The sequence below is a fragment of the Felis catus genome, chromosome C1 (assembly GCF_018350175.1).
Source record: "Felis catus isolate Fca126 chromosome C1, F.catus_Fca126_mat1.0, whole genome shotgun sequence".
Taxonomy (NCBI): Eukaryota; Metazoa; Chordata; class Mammalia; order Carnivora; family Felidae; genus Felis; species Felis catus.
Window position 1 is genome coordinate 218,075,250 of NC_058375.1, and position 14,272 is coordinate 218,089,521.

Consider the following 14,272-nt stretch of genomic DNA (forward strand, 5'->3'; position numbering starts at 1 on the left):
ACTAAGAATCCTTGCTGACCATCCACAATGAGGATGCCAGTCAGTGATGCCCACTAATTTTAACATTATTTTTTTAAGTTTACTTGCATTTATCTTAAGAGAGAGAGAGAGCAGAGGAGGGGCAGAGAGAGAGGGAGAGAGAGAATTCCAAGCAGGCTCCATGCTGTCAGTGCAGAGCCCGATGCAGGGCTTGATCTCATGAACTGTGAGATCAAGAGTCGGACAATTAATCAACTGACTGATCCACCCAGGGGCCCCTGATTTTAACATTATTTTATAAAATGATAAACAGACCCCCTCACCCCAAGGAAAGAGAGAAGGCAGCAGACATTCAGCACCCCTCAGGCCTCATGTTGCACCCCTTCGGACTCTCCTGAAATCTAGTCCCAGACGTCAGAGAAGGGCAAAGCCAGCCTACCTTTGGCCCGATGCTGCCAATGGGCCCGCGGTCTCCCCTTTGCCCGGAGCATTTGCAGGGAACTCCACAGCAAGCTTTCTCAGCAATGTTGTCCTACCAAAAGGAAAAGAAAGTTCAAGTCTGAACAAATGCCTAGGAAAAAAAAAAAGCATAAATACGCCGTGAAGGTCAAAATCAATGTACGTGGATTTCACGGTGAGAGATGATCTTCTTCCCACAGAGCATTTCCTCCAAGACTGCTCAGCAGTCAGGGTGGCAGAGGGAAGCCACCAACGTAGGAGCATGGACAGCAACCAAAGTAACACAGACCATACTCACGGTGTCACCGCAGGCTCGGCCTTATTTCTAAAAGTTTCCACCATACGTATCCAAATTTCAAATGTTAAGCATAACTTACATATTTTTAAAACCCCGAAGAGCAAGACCTAACAAATAAATTTCATACGGCCGGGACAGAATGCGGTTCCACAATGGAGATCCGTACACCCTTCCTCAGGACCATGGTCAGAGCACAGACTGGCTCCAGCTGGGAGGAGACCTTGGGAACAGCCGCGGTGTGGGGCCGACACACAAGTGGTCCCCGCCTCTTGGCCACCAGCACCGCCACTCTGGGCCACCAGTGCAGCCACACTCATCAGACACCCTCGACATTCCCTTCCCATCCTAACCCCTGACCTTATTGGGAAAGCGCATGCCCCACCAACATTTCCATCTGCTAAACTCGTGGTGCTCAAACACTTTTCTCACAGCGGGCTTCCTAGAGTTTTCATTTCCTCCATGGCCCGGATGCATCAACTAACGCAACCTCCTTCCACCCAATAAAAAAATAACATCCCAATTCCAGCCCTAGGAAGAATGCAGGAGGGAAGAAGGAACAGTCAGTTTATCCTCCAGCTCACTGTTGCCACCAGAAAGCAATCTCCGAGTTGACCACTCAGCCCCACATCCCCCAAAAAGCCCACCCACTCCCGGCCCCAGGGCTAGCACCTCCAGCTGAGAGAGGCTGAACCCCAGCAATAGGATGCCTCATGAGGGCACCTTTATTTGCTCCAAAGGAAATTAGGAGAGAAGACAAGGGAGATGCCTCTGCCCAGAAACGGCCTTTCTTTTCCTGCATCGTCTTATTTTCACATGTAACTTTTGGATGCTGAGGACAGTTTCCTGTTTGGGGACAGTCACTCTGATGTCTTGCCTTCCCAGCCATCTTATGAACGGAAAGGTTCTCACGAAAGGGAGCAGAGGAAACTGTCAGGTAACACCACCAGCATGCCTAGAGACCCATTTTCCAGCTCACTGTTTTCCCAGCTCTTGGACACCTCCGTGTTCTGGACTCACGCCTGGGATGGCCACAAGGCAGGTCCCAAGTGAATTAAATAAACCGAATTACCCACCCAAAGGGCCCCTCTGCCATTCACCTCACAAACAAACAAACAAACAAACAAACAGAAATGCCTTCGTGATCTTAAATGACAGAAAAAATTGGTGTCTTGACCGCTTTGTGTGTAGAGACACAAAAACTCACGAGCTGCTCCGCCAGTTCATAATCGAGGTCCAGCAGGTTAAGCCTCAGGGGCCTGTTGTACATGAAACCTCGCCCAAACTCCAACTGCATCAGCTGCTCCAAGTTGGCTACACGTTCAAGGCCCACCAGGATCAGAGCTTGGACGCCTGCAGGGGGAGGCACATTCGGTGCGGCTCAGCTGGGCATTCCAGAACCACCATGGCTTTTCCCTCCTTTTTTTTTAAAAGAAAAAACTTCAGGGGTGCCTGGGTGGCTCAGTTGGTGAAGCGTCCAACTTCGGCTCAGGTCATGATCTCACGGTTCGTGAGTTCAAGCCCCGCGTCGGGCTCTGTGCTGACAACTCAGAGCCTGGAACCTGCTTCGGATTCTGTGTCTCCCTCTCTCTGCCACTCCCCTTCTCATGCTCACTCGCACTCTCTCGCTCTCCCACTCTCTCTCAAAGATAAACATTAAAAAACTGCTTTAAAGAAAACTTCAGTATAAAATGTGACCTTTACCTAAAACATGTTGAATCAAACCAGTTAGCTTCTCTGAAGAGTTAAAATACTGGAACTTTGGAATTCTCTAGCAATTGTTCAAGGAATGTCAGTAACTAAACTGATCAGCAGAAATACAGGAAGTGACACCATGAAACGCATTCATACGTAGATTCTCCAACTCTGACAAAACTCAGGTGTGCTTCGGGGAGAGTTGCCACACCACACCCCCAACACCAGATAGTAGCAATCTCGTCCTCTTGGCTCAGGAAAAGCCAGCTAATAAAGAGAACACTCTTAGGATAAGTTATGCTTTTTGTGAGCCTCCGGTGTTGGCATTCACTTTGTGATAATCAGTGTGACCAGATTCCAAACCAAATAAACAGATATTACATCTGATAATGGGCATCCTTGTCTGTCTAGTTACCTTAAATCTGGAAGATGTGGTTTCATTGTTTATTTTAGAGCAAAGTGCATTTTCTGCTTTAAGTTGTAATGTTTTCAAGCGGTAATCACGAAGTCATGTTCTTTTGCAAAAGCATCATGCTTTCAAGACGTTCTACCACCCGAATGAGTCTGAGAGCCTGAGGGTCCTGGGTCAGGATTTGGTGAGGAAGCCGACTGTGGCACGAAGGGGAACCACAGTAGCCCCAGGGAGGCGACAGAGGGCCAGGCTGCGAGGAGGAGTCCCCCGGGTCCCCCAGAGGACTCCAGCAGGGTGGTGTCCCTGCCTCACCCAGGCCAACTTCTCCTGTTTGGAAAGCCCACGACCCACCTTCTTGTCGGAGATCCTCAGACGCCCTTTGTAAATCAGCCAGATCTCCGTCCACCCCATCAGTAAAATGAATGACCACCTAAAAGCAAAAGAGGTGTCAAACCCCAGCCCAAATTACAAAGAAATGACCTCCCGGGGGTCGGGGAGATAGGCCCATTCAAACCCTCCATCCACAGTTGAGGAGACTGGGGCCAACGTTGAGAAACAATCATCCCCACTCATGGTTCTTTAATACCATGCACTAAAGGAGGGATAAACGAAGTGGGTATATGGTGCTGTTTGATTTACTAAAAAAAAAAAATTACAATAAAAATAAAAACAGTATTCATCTCATTTTCCTATGTATGTGATGTAGCTTCTAGAAATGTGTGTGTATGTGCGCGCGCGCATGCGTGCGTGCGTGCACGCTATGGGCTGAACCATGTCCCTCCAAAAGTCATATGTCGAAGCCCTAAACTTCAGTCCCTCAGAATATGACTGTATTTGGTGATAGAGCTTTTAAAGCGTCATTAAATTCAGTGAGGCCACTGGGACCATGCGGTCTCTAATCCGATGTGACTGGTCTCCTTCTAAGAGAGATTGGGACACAGACACACACAGAGGGAAGCTCGAATGGAGACAGAAGGAGAAGGTGGCCATCCGCAAGCCAAGGAGAGAGGCCTCCAAAGAAACCAACCCAGCAGAGACTGATCTCAGACTTCCAGCCTCCAGGACTGGGAGAATACATTTCTGTTGTTTAAGCCACCCATTCTGTAGTAATATGTCTTCTCAGCTCTAGAAGACTAATGCTGTGTGTGTGCCTGTGTGTGTGTGTGTGTGTGTGTGTGTGTGCACTCATGCTATATATGTATATATCTGTATGTAGGTACATATACATGCAGAGAGAATGAGAGAAGAGCGTGATGTACTCAACGGGTAGGACAATAATCAAACAGGAATTAATCATAAATTCAGCTCAATCAAGCTTAATTACTGATTTCCAGGATTTTTTTAGAGCATAAGTAAAACTATTGAAACGGGACAGATATCACATTTTGGACTTTTATGACCAGATGACGATAAAGCACTTTTACGTTCAGGCACCACCAACCCCATCAAACATGAAAAGCGCTTCTAGAAGAACACTTGGGGGTAAGGGGCTTCTGGACACGGAGGTGCTCCTCCTGACCAGTACAAGTCCAGAAACTGGGAACCTGGAACAAGGGGGGAGCCCATGCTCACCTTTACATTGTCTGCTGAGGACTGTCTGAACTTGTTCTGATAGACCTTCAGCGTGTCCGCAGTGAGGACGTAGGGGTGCTGGCTGCGCATGTTCTGGAACTTCTCAAACAGCTCCGGCTGGTACTCGGCAAAGTCAAAGGCCTCCACGGGGCCCGAGGGCGTGTTGGCCACCACCGACACGCGCACAGTGGGCATCTGGCCGCCGGTGCAGCTGATCCTTTGCATCTGGCTGATTCTATTCAAGATGGTGTCCACCTTGGACTCAAGGCCCTTCTGGGTCACAAATACGTTCTGATCCCTTGACCCATCAAACCCCAGAATCACATCCAGATTACAGACTGCAAAAAGGAAAGGAGGCAGTGAGCTCTAAGTCGAGGAGGCCGAGATGGGTCCAATACACAGCCACAGCCCCGGGACGTGGACCGGGCATCACGCTCGAGGGCAAAATGAGATCCTCTATGTATGAGCTTTGAGAAGCAATTCAGTCTGCCTCTCTCTCAGGGAACACCAGTGCTGACTCTCAGGAACTGAAAGCGAAGGCCATTTTAAAGTGTTTGCTTTTCTGGAGTGTTCATCACTTTTGGCCTGCTCTACAGCAGGTGTTTACATCCATCTCAAGATTGTGCTTTAAATGAAATGCACTTGAGAACTCAAATACTCTGAACTCAAATAGTTGATCTAAGGAGCCTATAAACAGAAACAGGGATCAGTAAGTCTGAGTAATTTGGGGAATTCAAGAATAGAGGGGGAAAATACGTCTTATAAGATCAAGAAAATACAGACTTCCACTCTTACCCTGAAAGATAAGTTATCCTTATCGATAACAGGGGCTAAGTGGTTACCAGGATCCAACCCACACAGTTGGGTAAGCAGAATGCCTGAAGCAGCCAAAGGCTCAAGGAATCCATAGGCCAGCAGCGGGCATCTAAATATCTAAACTAGGTCCAGGGGCGTCTGGGTGGCTCAGTCGGCTAAGTGTCCGACTTAAGCCCAGGTCACGATGCCGTAGTTCGTGGGTTCAAGCCCCACACTGCTTTCCATGCTTTTAGTGCAGAGCCTGCTTGGGATTCTCTCTCTCCCTCTCAACAGATGCTCCACATTGGCATGACAGGATGAAAATGTACCTAAAGGGGATTGGTTACCTTTGGAAACATCGGTCACACCCGGACATAAGGTTTCATGCATCGCATCATGCAGAGTTTCCAAAACTTGCTCGCTCAGCTCAGACAGCTCCTGGACGTTCCCCACACGGAACGCCGTGGCGCTGTTGGATGCGATCTTCCCAATCTCCTCTGAGTCGATGTTCTTCACGCCCACGGCAAACACTTTGACACCTCTCTGGGTGAGAGCCAGGCTGGCTTCCTGGGCATCCTCCACCGACTTCCCGCCCGTGATCACAAATGCTATCTGAGGGACCCTCTGATCCAGGCGGCTGCCCGCCTCCGGCACGAAATGATTCAGCCGCAGGTGCTGGAGGCCCACCTTGGTGTTTGCGTGTCTCCCCCCTTTGTAGACCACTTTGTTGATAGCGTCGATAATCTGCTGCTTGGTGGTAAAGTCCCTCAGGAAGAACTCATCGGTGGGGTCCGAGTTGTACTGGACCAGCCCCACTTGGATGGAGTCGCCCCCCTCATACAGCGTGTCCACAATTTCAGACACGAAACGGAGCACTTCCTGGAAACTGTCCCTCCTGAAATTGATGGAGCCGTCCAACAGGAACACAACGTCTGCTTTCTTTTTCTCTAAAAGCGGTTAAAATGGAAATGAGAAGTTTGGTTTCCATATCCAGAACAAATACACAAAGTGTAAAATAACTGGAAAAAGGCATTCTTATAACTCGTTCACAGCAGACACCTTTGTTTTATTCCATGCCTCTACAGGGCCCAAATTCACAGCCACCATCATGCTAAAAACAAGAAGATAAATGATAAATCATCTGAACAAAAAGCTAGGAGGCAGGAGGACTCAGGGAAACTGAGAACTGAGTCCTGGTTATCCCATGCAAAAGGGCATTATGGCAGATTCAACGGTCCATGAACTCAGATGTTTTAGGAAATGCCACTAAACATGATCCTTCTGGTCAGAAATAAACAATGGTGTCTGACAGGTGTCGGGAGAGATATGCTAGAGGCAGAACGAAAAAGGGCTGGGAGAAATAAGACTGGAAGTAGACCCTACACACCTTGGAAGGGCTGCCTGCCAGCATGCTAAGAGCTCCATAGAAGCCCGCCAAAAATGAAAGGCATTTGATGGTAATTTCCTAATTATAATCAAACAATGAAGACTGGAGTAAAAGAGGGGTATGGATTGGCCAACCTCAAAGATGCTGTCCTATTCTGAGAGCCAGTGAATCTGTGGTTAGTCCTCAATGCACCTTCATAGAACCTTTCAGCGGGGCTACAACTAGCCTCATAGAAGCCTCAGGGAAGAATTGGGGCGCCTGGGTGGCGCAGTCGGTTAAGCGTCCGACTTCAGCCAGGTCACGATCTCGCGGTCCGTGAGTTCGAGCCCCGCGTCGGGCTCTGGGCTGATGGCTCAGAGCCTGGAGCCTGTTTCTGATTCTGTGTCTCCCTCTCTCTCTGCCCCTCCCCCGTTCATGCTCTGTCTCTCTCTGTCCCAAAAATAAATAAATGTTGAAAAAAAAAAAAATTTAAAAAAAAAAAAAAAAAAAAGAAGCCTCAGGGAAGAATTAATGACCCTATGCTTTCCGGGTTATGTTTCCTTCTACAGTTCCAACTAAGTCATTTTTCCAGGATTTGGTTTCTAATATTATATGCAGCAACGACCATAACACAAGAAAACTATTAAAATACATGCTAATTGCATTTTTTTTCAATTAAAAAATAACAGATGTCACACTCTGTGGTTATGTGTCCCAGAGGTCATACCTGGCCGTGAGGGAGACGGTATGTCCACTCCTGGAGGTGCAGGTGTGATCCCGGAAGGTCCAAAAGAGTTCATGATTTTTTCTTCTATGTTGGGGAGGTCTCTGAATTCTCGCACCGTGAAGACCAGTCTGGGGTCATTGGTGATGGTCTGCAGCTCTGTTCTGTCAACATTTCGGTCTCCTACCCCTAAACTCACAATCCCTGAGGAGCTAATCACCTGTGAAAACCTGGAAATATCATCCTGGGATTTTCCGCCCAGAAACAGAACCAGGTGTTGGGGTACGCCATCTTCTATCCGGCTCCCAGCAGACTTGACAAAGAGATTTCTTGCCACAAATTCCAGAGCTTTGCCGGTATTCAGCGGGGACCCCCCTTTGAACCTCAGGCGACGTATTGCATCAAGCACAGGGGCCTGGGATCTGTGGGTCTTCAGGTAGAATTCTGGGAAGACCTCATTGCTGAACTGTACAACCCCAATCCTCACTTTGTTGGGGCCAATGTTGAGTCTGCGAACAATTCTGCTAACAAAGTCCCGAATATGCGCGATGCCATCTGGCCTGACGTTGTCAGAGCTATCAATTAGGAAGACAATGTCTGCAGCATCACTCTCAACATCTGTGGATAGAAAGAAAGGAAGAGGAAAACTCAGTATGTGACTGGTGTTTCTTTGGCTTTGTTTCTGCTTTTGTTTCTGAGCTCGGAACTATCTTGCACTATCTTGCACAGTGTTAACTAGCATTAAAATTACAAGCTAACGCACATGTGTTTATCTCTTGAGCTTTTTAAAATTAATCATTAAGGGGCACCTGGGTGGCTCAGTCAGTTACGCATCCGACTTCACCTCGGGTCATGATCTCACAGTTCGATTCATGAGTTCAAGCCCCACATCGGGCTCTGTGCTGACAGTTTGGAACCCGGAACCTGCTTTGGTTTCTGTGTCTCCCTCTCTCTCTGCCCCTCCCCTGCTTGCTCTCTCACTCTCTCTCTCTCTCTCTCTCTCTCAAAAATAAATAAACATTAAATTTTTTTAACTCCTCATTAAAAATTGGGCTTTTTTCACCAAAACAATTTCCACTTCTTAAAAATCTTCGGGGGCGCCTGGGTGGCGCAGTCGGTTAAGCGTCCGACTTCAGCCAGGTCACGATCTCGCGGTCCGTGAGTTCGAGCCCCGCGTCAGGCTCTGGGCTGATGGCTCAGAGCCTGGAGCCTGTTTCCGATTCTGTGTCTCCCTCTCTCTCTGACCTTCCCCCGTTCATGCTCTGTCTCTCTCTGTCCCAAAAATAAATAAACGTTGAAAAAAAAATTAAAAAAAAAAAATCTTCGAAGTTCTCCAAAAGTTTCTAAGTTTACTCTATTTTAATTATGGCTTTGAAGTCTGGGTTACAACCAGTTTTAAAAATGTAAACAGCATTTAGCAACTGGATTACCAGAATCTACAAAATCATGAGCTGTTACACCAGAAGGAATCAAGATCTCCCAGAACATCATTGGTGTACAAGAAAAGGGAGCCAGCTAAGGTCAAAAGTCCTCTCTGTCCAAGGCCACCACTTAGGTAGTGACACCCGGAGAATGCCAACTGTCTCCCAGTGTGCCACAACAGCTCCCCAGGTGTTTGACTCATGGTATTTCTTTTTTTTTTTTTTTTGACTCATGGTATTTCTTCTTGCCCACATATCCCTAGCATTTATACAATTTTTTTGTTTTCACTGTTAATTCCCCTATTTTCTTTACGTGAGTCTATTTTTAGCTACAAAACTAATCCAAAAGTCCTGGGAAAGATGAGCCATGTTTTCCTTTTAGTTAGAATTCTAGGTACTTCTTGGAGGCTATTTTATTAACTAGTCCTATGTTGCCACTCAACAAGTTCAGCCTGTCTTTTGCTTCATAAATCGTAGGGCTACTTGTAACGGAAACACAGCACAGCAAAAGCTGAGCAAGTCATAGAACTCAGCCATTTACATTGAGAAAGAGAAAAGCTGACCCAGCACACAGAGCCAGGCCTTGGGTTCTCCTGTAGAACACAAAAGATTTCACAGAACATCAGTATCATAGGTCCACACTGACAAAAAGAAGACGAAAATAACCAAACACCTGCCCTCCCTGCTAATAGGAACGACTACTGCTTCTTCACCAATTACAGCTGTAGCCATAAGATGAAGAAAGATACCAAATCATAGAATTACTTCCACTTCTTGACAATAGCCAATCCAGGCCAAATCGTATTTCCTTAAGCCTCCCACAGAATTGCCTACCACAGGCTCTGATCCTATCCTAAGACCTAACACCCTCTACTGAGATGCTCCATGGTTCACTGTCATGTGCATCCTCCCTCCTTGCAACAAGCCACTGACATAACTGGCTCAATATTAGGTGTCCCTTTATTTTAATTTAACTTATCATGAGTACTATGGATCTTTGAACCTGTTATTTTTTTATATCAAAAATACTCAGAGAGCAATAATAAATACCCCATCTTACCTGGAGAAGGATAGCGAGTGCTGGCTAGGATCCGCTGTATCTGCTCTGAGGTTAGGGTTGTGATGGGGGTCAGCAGTTTCTGCTCCAGGCTTGGCAGCTCCCGGAAGGTGCTCACCGAGAACACATACTCGGGGCTCAGGGAGATCTTAACCAACTGTTCCTGGTCTGCATTCCTTGCGACCGCAAATGGCGCCACACCAAACTGCTTGAGCTCTGCCGCGGAATCGTCTACCTCGTCATCAGACTTCCCAGAAGAAATGAGGACCAGGAACTGAGGGACACCCTCTTCAATCCGACTTCCCAGTGGCCTCTTGAAGATATTCCTTGACACGTACTCCAGGGCACCCCCAATGTTGATCTGCCTCCCGCCTTTGGGCCTCAGCCGCCTCACTGCATTCTGTACTTCATCCTTACTGGAATGGGCATTCAGCAGAAATTCCACTCTGGGGTCCTCGCTGAACTGGATGACTGCCACCCGAGTCGTGTCGAAGCCCACGTCCAGGTAGTCAACCAGCCTCTCAATGAGGGTGCGGATGTACTGGAATTCAGGGCCAGCATTTTGGGACCCATCGATGAGAAAGACCACATCCTTCTTGTTTCCGACACCTGCAAATCACATGTTACCATGGGTTTCACATTTGTTGGCACCAAATTCTTAGTGTTCATGAACCACCTCCCAGTCTGTCATGGAATCACCACCTGACGGGAAAAGCATCCTAATTCTGGCCATTATAGCTAAAATACCAGTCCCGGTAGTTAGTCCTGGCATTGCAGTGATTACAAGCCATGGAGAAGAGGAAAAACCAGAAAAGGATAAAGAAGAGAAACTCTGAGGGAGGCAGAGAGTAGATACACAAGAGCCATGTCTGGACCAAACAGGGATGGTGTTTCAGGAAGGAGGTGATCTTAACTGTGACATGCATCGGGTTATCTTAGATCAAGCAGAAGGGCATCTGAGAATTGACCATTGGGTTTTCCAGATGTAAAGACCTTGACAAGAGCGCTTTCTGTGGAGTGGCTACAGCGAATGACAGATGGGGGTGGGCTAAGAGAGGAATTATGAAGATTGAGAGGATTCTTTTAAAAGATTCAGGCACTATTGGAGAGGGGAGCAGGCATCAAGAGAGAGTTTTTAAGAAAGAAGAAAAAGTGATATGTTTATATTGTAAAGGGAATCATCCTTCCCATCCTCATTGGAGAGCCAGTGAGGCAGGAGAGAGAATGGTGAATGGCGCCCCTGGGTTGCTCAGAGGGGCAGGTGTCCTGGAGGCAGAGACAGCTCACCTGGGAACAGATCAGGGCTGAGATATGGATAGCAGTTCTGGTAAGAAGAAGAGTGTAGAAGACGTGGGAAAGGAAGAAGGTGAAGGTAGAAAATACTCATTTTGAAGTGTGGGAGAGCAGCTATGCTATAGACATATATGCTTATGTTTAAGATAAAGAAGTTGCATATGCACTACGACAAGATTTCCAAAGTGCATTCTTGGGAACACTGGTACCTCAGGAGGCATCATAGATAAAAGGACCCTGCAGCCAAATAAGTTTTGGAAATGTGTCATTCTTGTATTGGAGATATACAAAACACATCAATTAGAGGGGGGAACCTCTCTCTCTGTTTCCCAAACTTATTTGATCACAAACCATTTAGAACATTCCATGGAGGCCTGTGGGGCCTGCCACACTCTGTCCTGGACACCAGCGAGGAAACGCCGGCCCTTTTAAACAACACCACGTCAGTCACCCTCACCTCCTTCATTCACCCAAAGGGCACCGTATCTGGCATCTGACTCTTCTCTCACTTGCTTCTGCTATTCTTGGCTTCCTTCTGTTCCCCCCTGCCTTTCCCTTTTCCCCCTCTCCATGCCATGAGGCTTCAGATGGCACTCAGTAGGATGTAAGCCACAGGGAACAAAGATGCTGCTGGCTTTCCACCACTGTGAGCCTCCCCACCTGAGTACCCTGGGGAGGCAGGCCCTCAGTGGGTATTTTGAGGGGGTTGGACACATCTTAGTGCCCCTTCAGCGGCCAGGCTCCCACTGTTTTCTAGTTTACTGTAACCAGGCCTAGAAAAGGGGCACAGGAACAATGAAACAGAATAAATCTTGCAGTCAGAAAAGCAAGATGGGGTTCTGCCAGTTAAGCCATTTACTTCTTAACACCAGGCAAGTCAAAAGCAATCATCACTCTTGGGCTCTAGAAACACCAATATTTCAGAGACTGTGCCCCCAGCTGGGTGGACCCTATGGTCAAGCTCCCTCCCTGATCACAGAAGGCTGCCGACTGGACCTGCCAGGGGCAGCATAGAATTGGCATTGAACTGGGGCCACCAGCTAGATGGCCCTGTCCCTTCTGATATCTGTGCAGAAGCCTCTACACAGACGTGGGGGGTCTGCACTAAAGCATGCACCTGCCCCTCTTTGAAACTTTAATTTGGCCCCAAACATGAATCTCAGCATGTCCCCAGGCCTGTACCACTTCCGGCCACTGAGACCAAAGGCACACGGCTCCTAATTCTTCATGAAAAGCCAGTCCCCCCCACACACACACAAGGCAGAGGAAACCAACAAAGAACACTCAGAGCCCATGGGCCAAATGAGTAGCCCCGGATGTTTCTAGAAACAATGACCCAAGGAATCCCCTCCTTACCTGGGCTCGTTGGGGGGAGCAAAACTGGCTGCAGCCTGCTCAGCTCTTCCCGGCTGAGCTGAATCACTCTGTCGGAGATCACCTGCTGGACCGTCCCTAGCTGCCGGAAGGTGGGAATGGCCACGGCAAAGTCGGGGATAAAGGAGATGGTCTGCATCTCTGTGATGTCGGCGTTCCCGATGCCAATGCCGATGGGCACTGCCCCTCCCCTCTTCAGGACCACGGAGGGGCCCCTCACGTCATCCCCAGACCTGTCAGCCGTGAGGACGATCAGGAGCTGGGGGACACCTTCTGCTATCCTGCTTCCGGCCGAGCTGATCAGGATATTCCTCAGGACAAAGTCCAGGGCGGCCCCGGTGTTGGGGGCCGGCCCTCCCAGGAGGGCCAGCTTGCGTATGGCGCTGACCACACTCTGCTGGTCCATGTATGAATTCAGGTAGAACTCAGGTCTGGTCCGGTCGCTGTACTGTACCACGGCCACACGAACCCGGTCTGGGCCCACATCCAGGCTCTCCACCACTCTCTGGACAAACTCTTTCAACAGAGGGAAGCCGCTCCTGACACCCTCAGAGCCATCTATCAGAAACACCACATCCTTTTCACCTGAAACTGGGAGACAGACACCATCCATGACACACAGGACCCGAGATGGACCATCTCCTACAGATCATGGAGGGCTGAAGAATGGCCCCACAAGGGTAGCCGATCGAGAATCCCCAGAACTGGTGAAGGGGACTTTGCGGGTATGACTGAATTAAGTGCTTGGGGAATGAGAAAATTATCCTGGATTATCCAGGCAGACCCAGTGTAAGCAATCCCGTGTCCTTCTAAGAGGGAGAGGAGACGATGAGAGTTCAAGGAAGAACTTTAGGTAGAAGCAGAGATCAGAGAAGAGAGAAGAGGGTTCGCTGCTGCTTTGAAGATGCAGGAAGGGTCCACAAGCCAAGGAGCGAAGGCCGCACGAGGCAAGGAAACGGATGACCCACCAGAGCCTCCCAAAGGAGTACAATCTGGCTGACACCTTGCTTTTAGCCCAGTGAAACTGGTTTCGGATTGCTGACCTCGAAAACAGAAGACGATGCATTCATTTTGCTTTAAGCCACTAAATTTATGGTAATTTGGCACAGCGGAAATCAAAAATGAATACAGCAATACAGACAGGTAGGTAGATAGAAGGACAGGCCTTTAATTTAGAACCTTCGGTGCCTGTGCAGCATTGTCAACTTTCCAAGGTGTCCTCAAGAAACGGTGTTGGGCAGGGGAGAAACAGGACGGTACATCCTGCCTGCCCATTAGCGTGTTGCACAGAGGGGGTTTCAAATGATTTGTTGTAAGTCACAGCGGGGCAACCGGGAAACGTATAGACCAGATGTCTGGGTTACCATCCAAAGCCAACAGCGTGTGGGCCCCATAGTCAATGTAGAAGTTCGAAATTCTCGGGGTTTTTTCCAAAGGGTTATAGGTGCAATTAACGACTTTCTTCACCGCATTTTTACCAATAAACGGAAAGCGGTTAAACACCAAGTCATGGTAGCGTGGAGTAGCAGCTGGAAATTTTAGGTCAGCAGTTAGGGTGCGGATCTATCCCCCTCTCATCACACCTTGTATTCTTGGTAAGTGGACTGTGGATGAATTACAGCACGGTGAGACCCGCTTAAAATAAGACATTGGTAGATCATACGGATGAAGACTGTTTTAGCTACAATGTATCCACGGGTGTGGCTTTTATTGTGCTTATAGTAAAAATAGTGTTTTTAAATGGATTTTTAACTACTGATACGTCTAAATCTTTATCATGTACCTAATTATGAGAAATTCTTTTTTTAACTTATTGTTTTAATTTGTTTG

General features: G+C 48.0%; 1 protein-coding gene across 7 annotated transcripts in view; it reads right to left on the reverse strand.

Moving 5' to 3' along the window:
- COL6A3 (collagen type VI alpha 3 chain) overlaps nucleotides 1-14,272 on the reverse strand; it is an 80,746-nt gene that overhangs the window by 35,186 nt on the left and 31,288 nt on the right. For all 7 annotated transcript variants that reach the window (XM_019838939.3, XM_023259855.2, XM_023259856.2 and 4 more), the window contains 8 exons: nucleotides 12,425-13,033; nucleotides 9,779-10,384; nucleotides 7,301-7,915; nucleotides 5,555-6,154; nucleotides 4,413-4,750; nucleotides 3,192-3,270; nucleotides 1,941-2,086; nucleotides 419-511 (listed from right to left, as the gene is read on the reverse strand). In XM_019838939.3, the coding sequence (XP_019694498.3) occupies nucleotides 419-511; nucleotides 1,941-2,086; nucleotides 3,192-3,270; nucleotides 4,413-4,750; nucleotides 5,555-6,154; nucleotides 7,301-7,915; nucleotides 9,779-10,384; nucleotides 12,425-13,033 (3,086 nt within the window). The remainder of the gene's footprint in view (nucleotides 1-418; nucleotides 512-1,940; nucleotides 2,087-3,191; nucleotides 3,271-4,412; nucleotides 4,751-5,554; nucleotides 6,155-7,300; nucleotides 7,916-9,778; nucleotides 10,385-12,424; nucleotides 13,034-14,272) is intronic.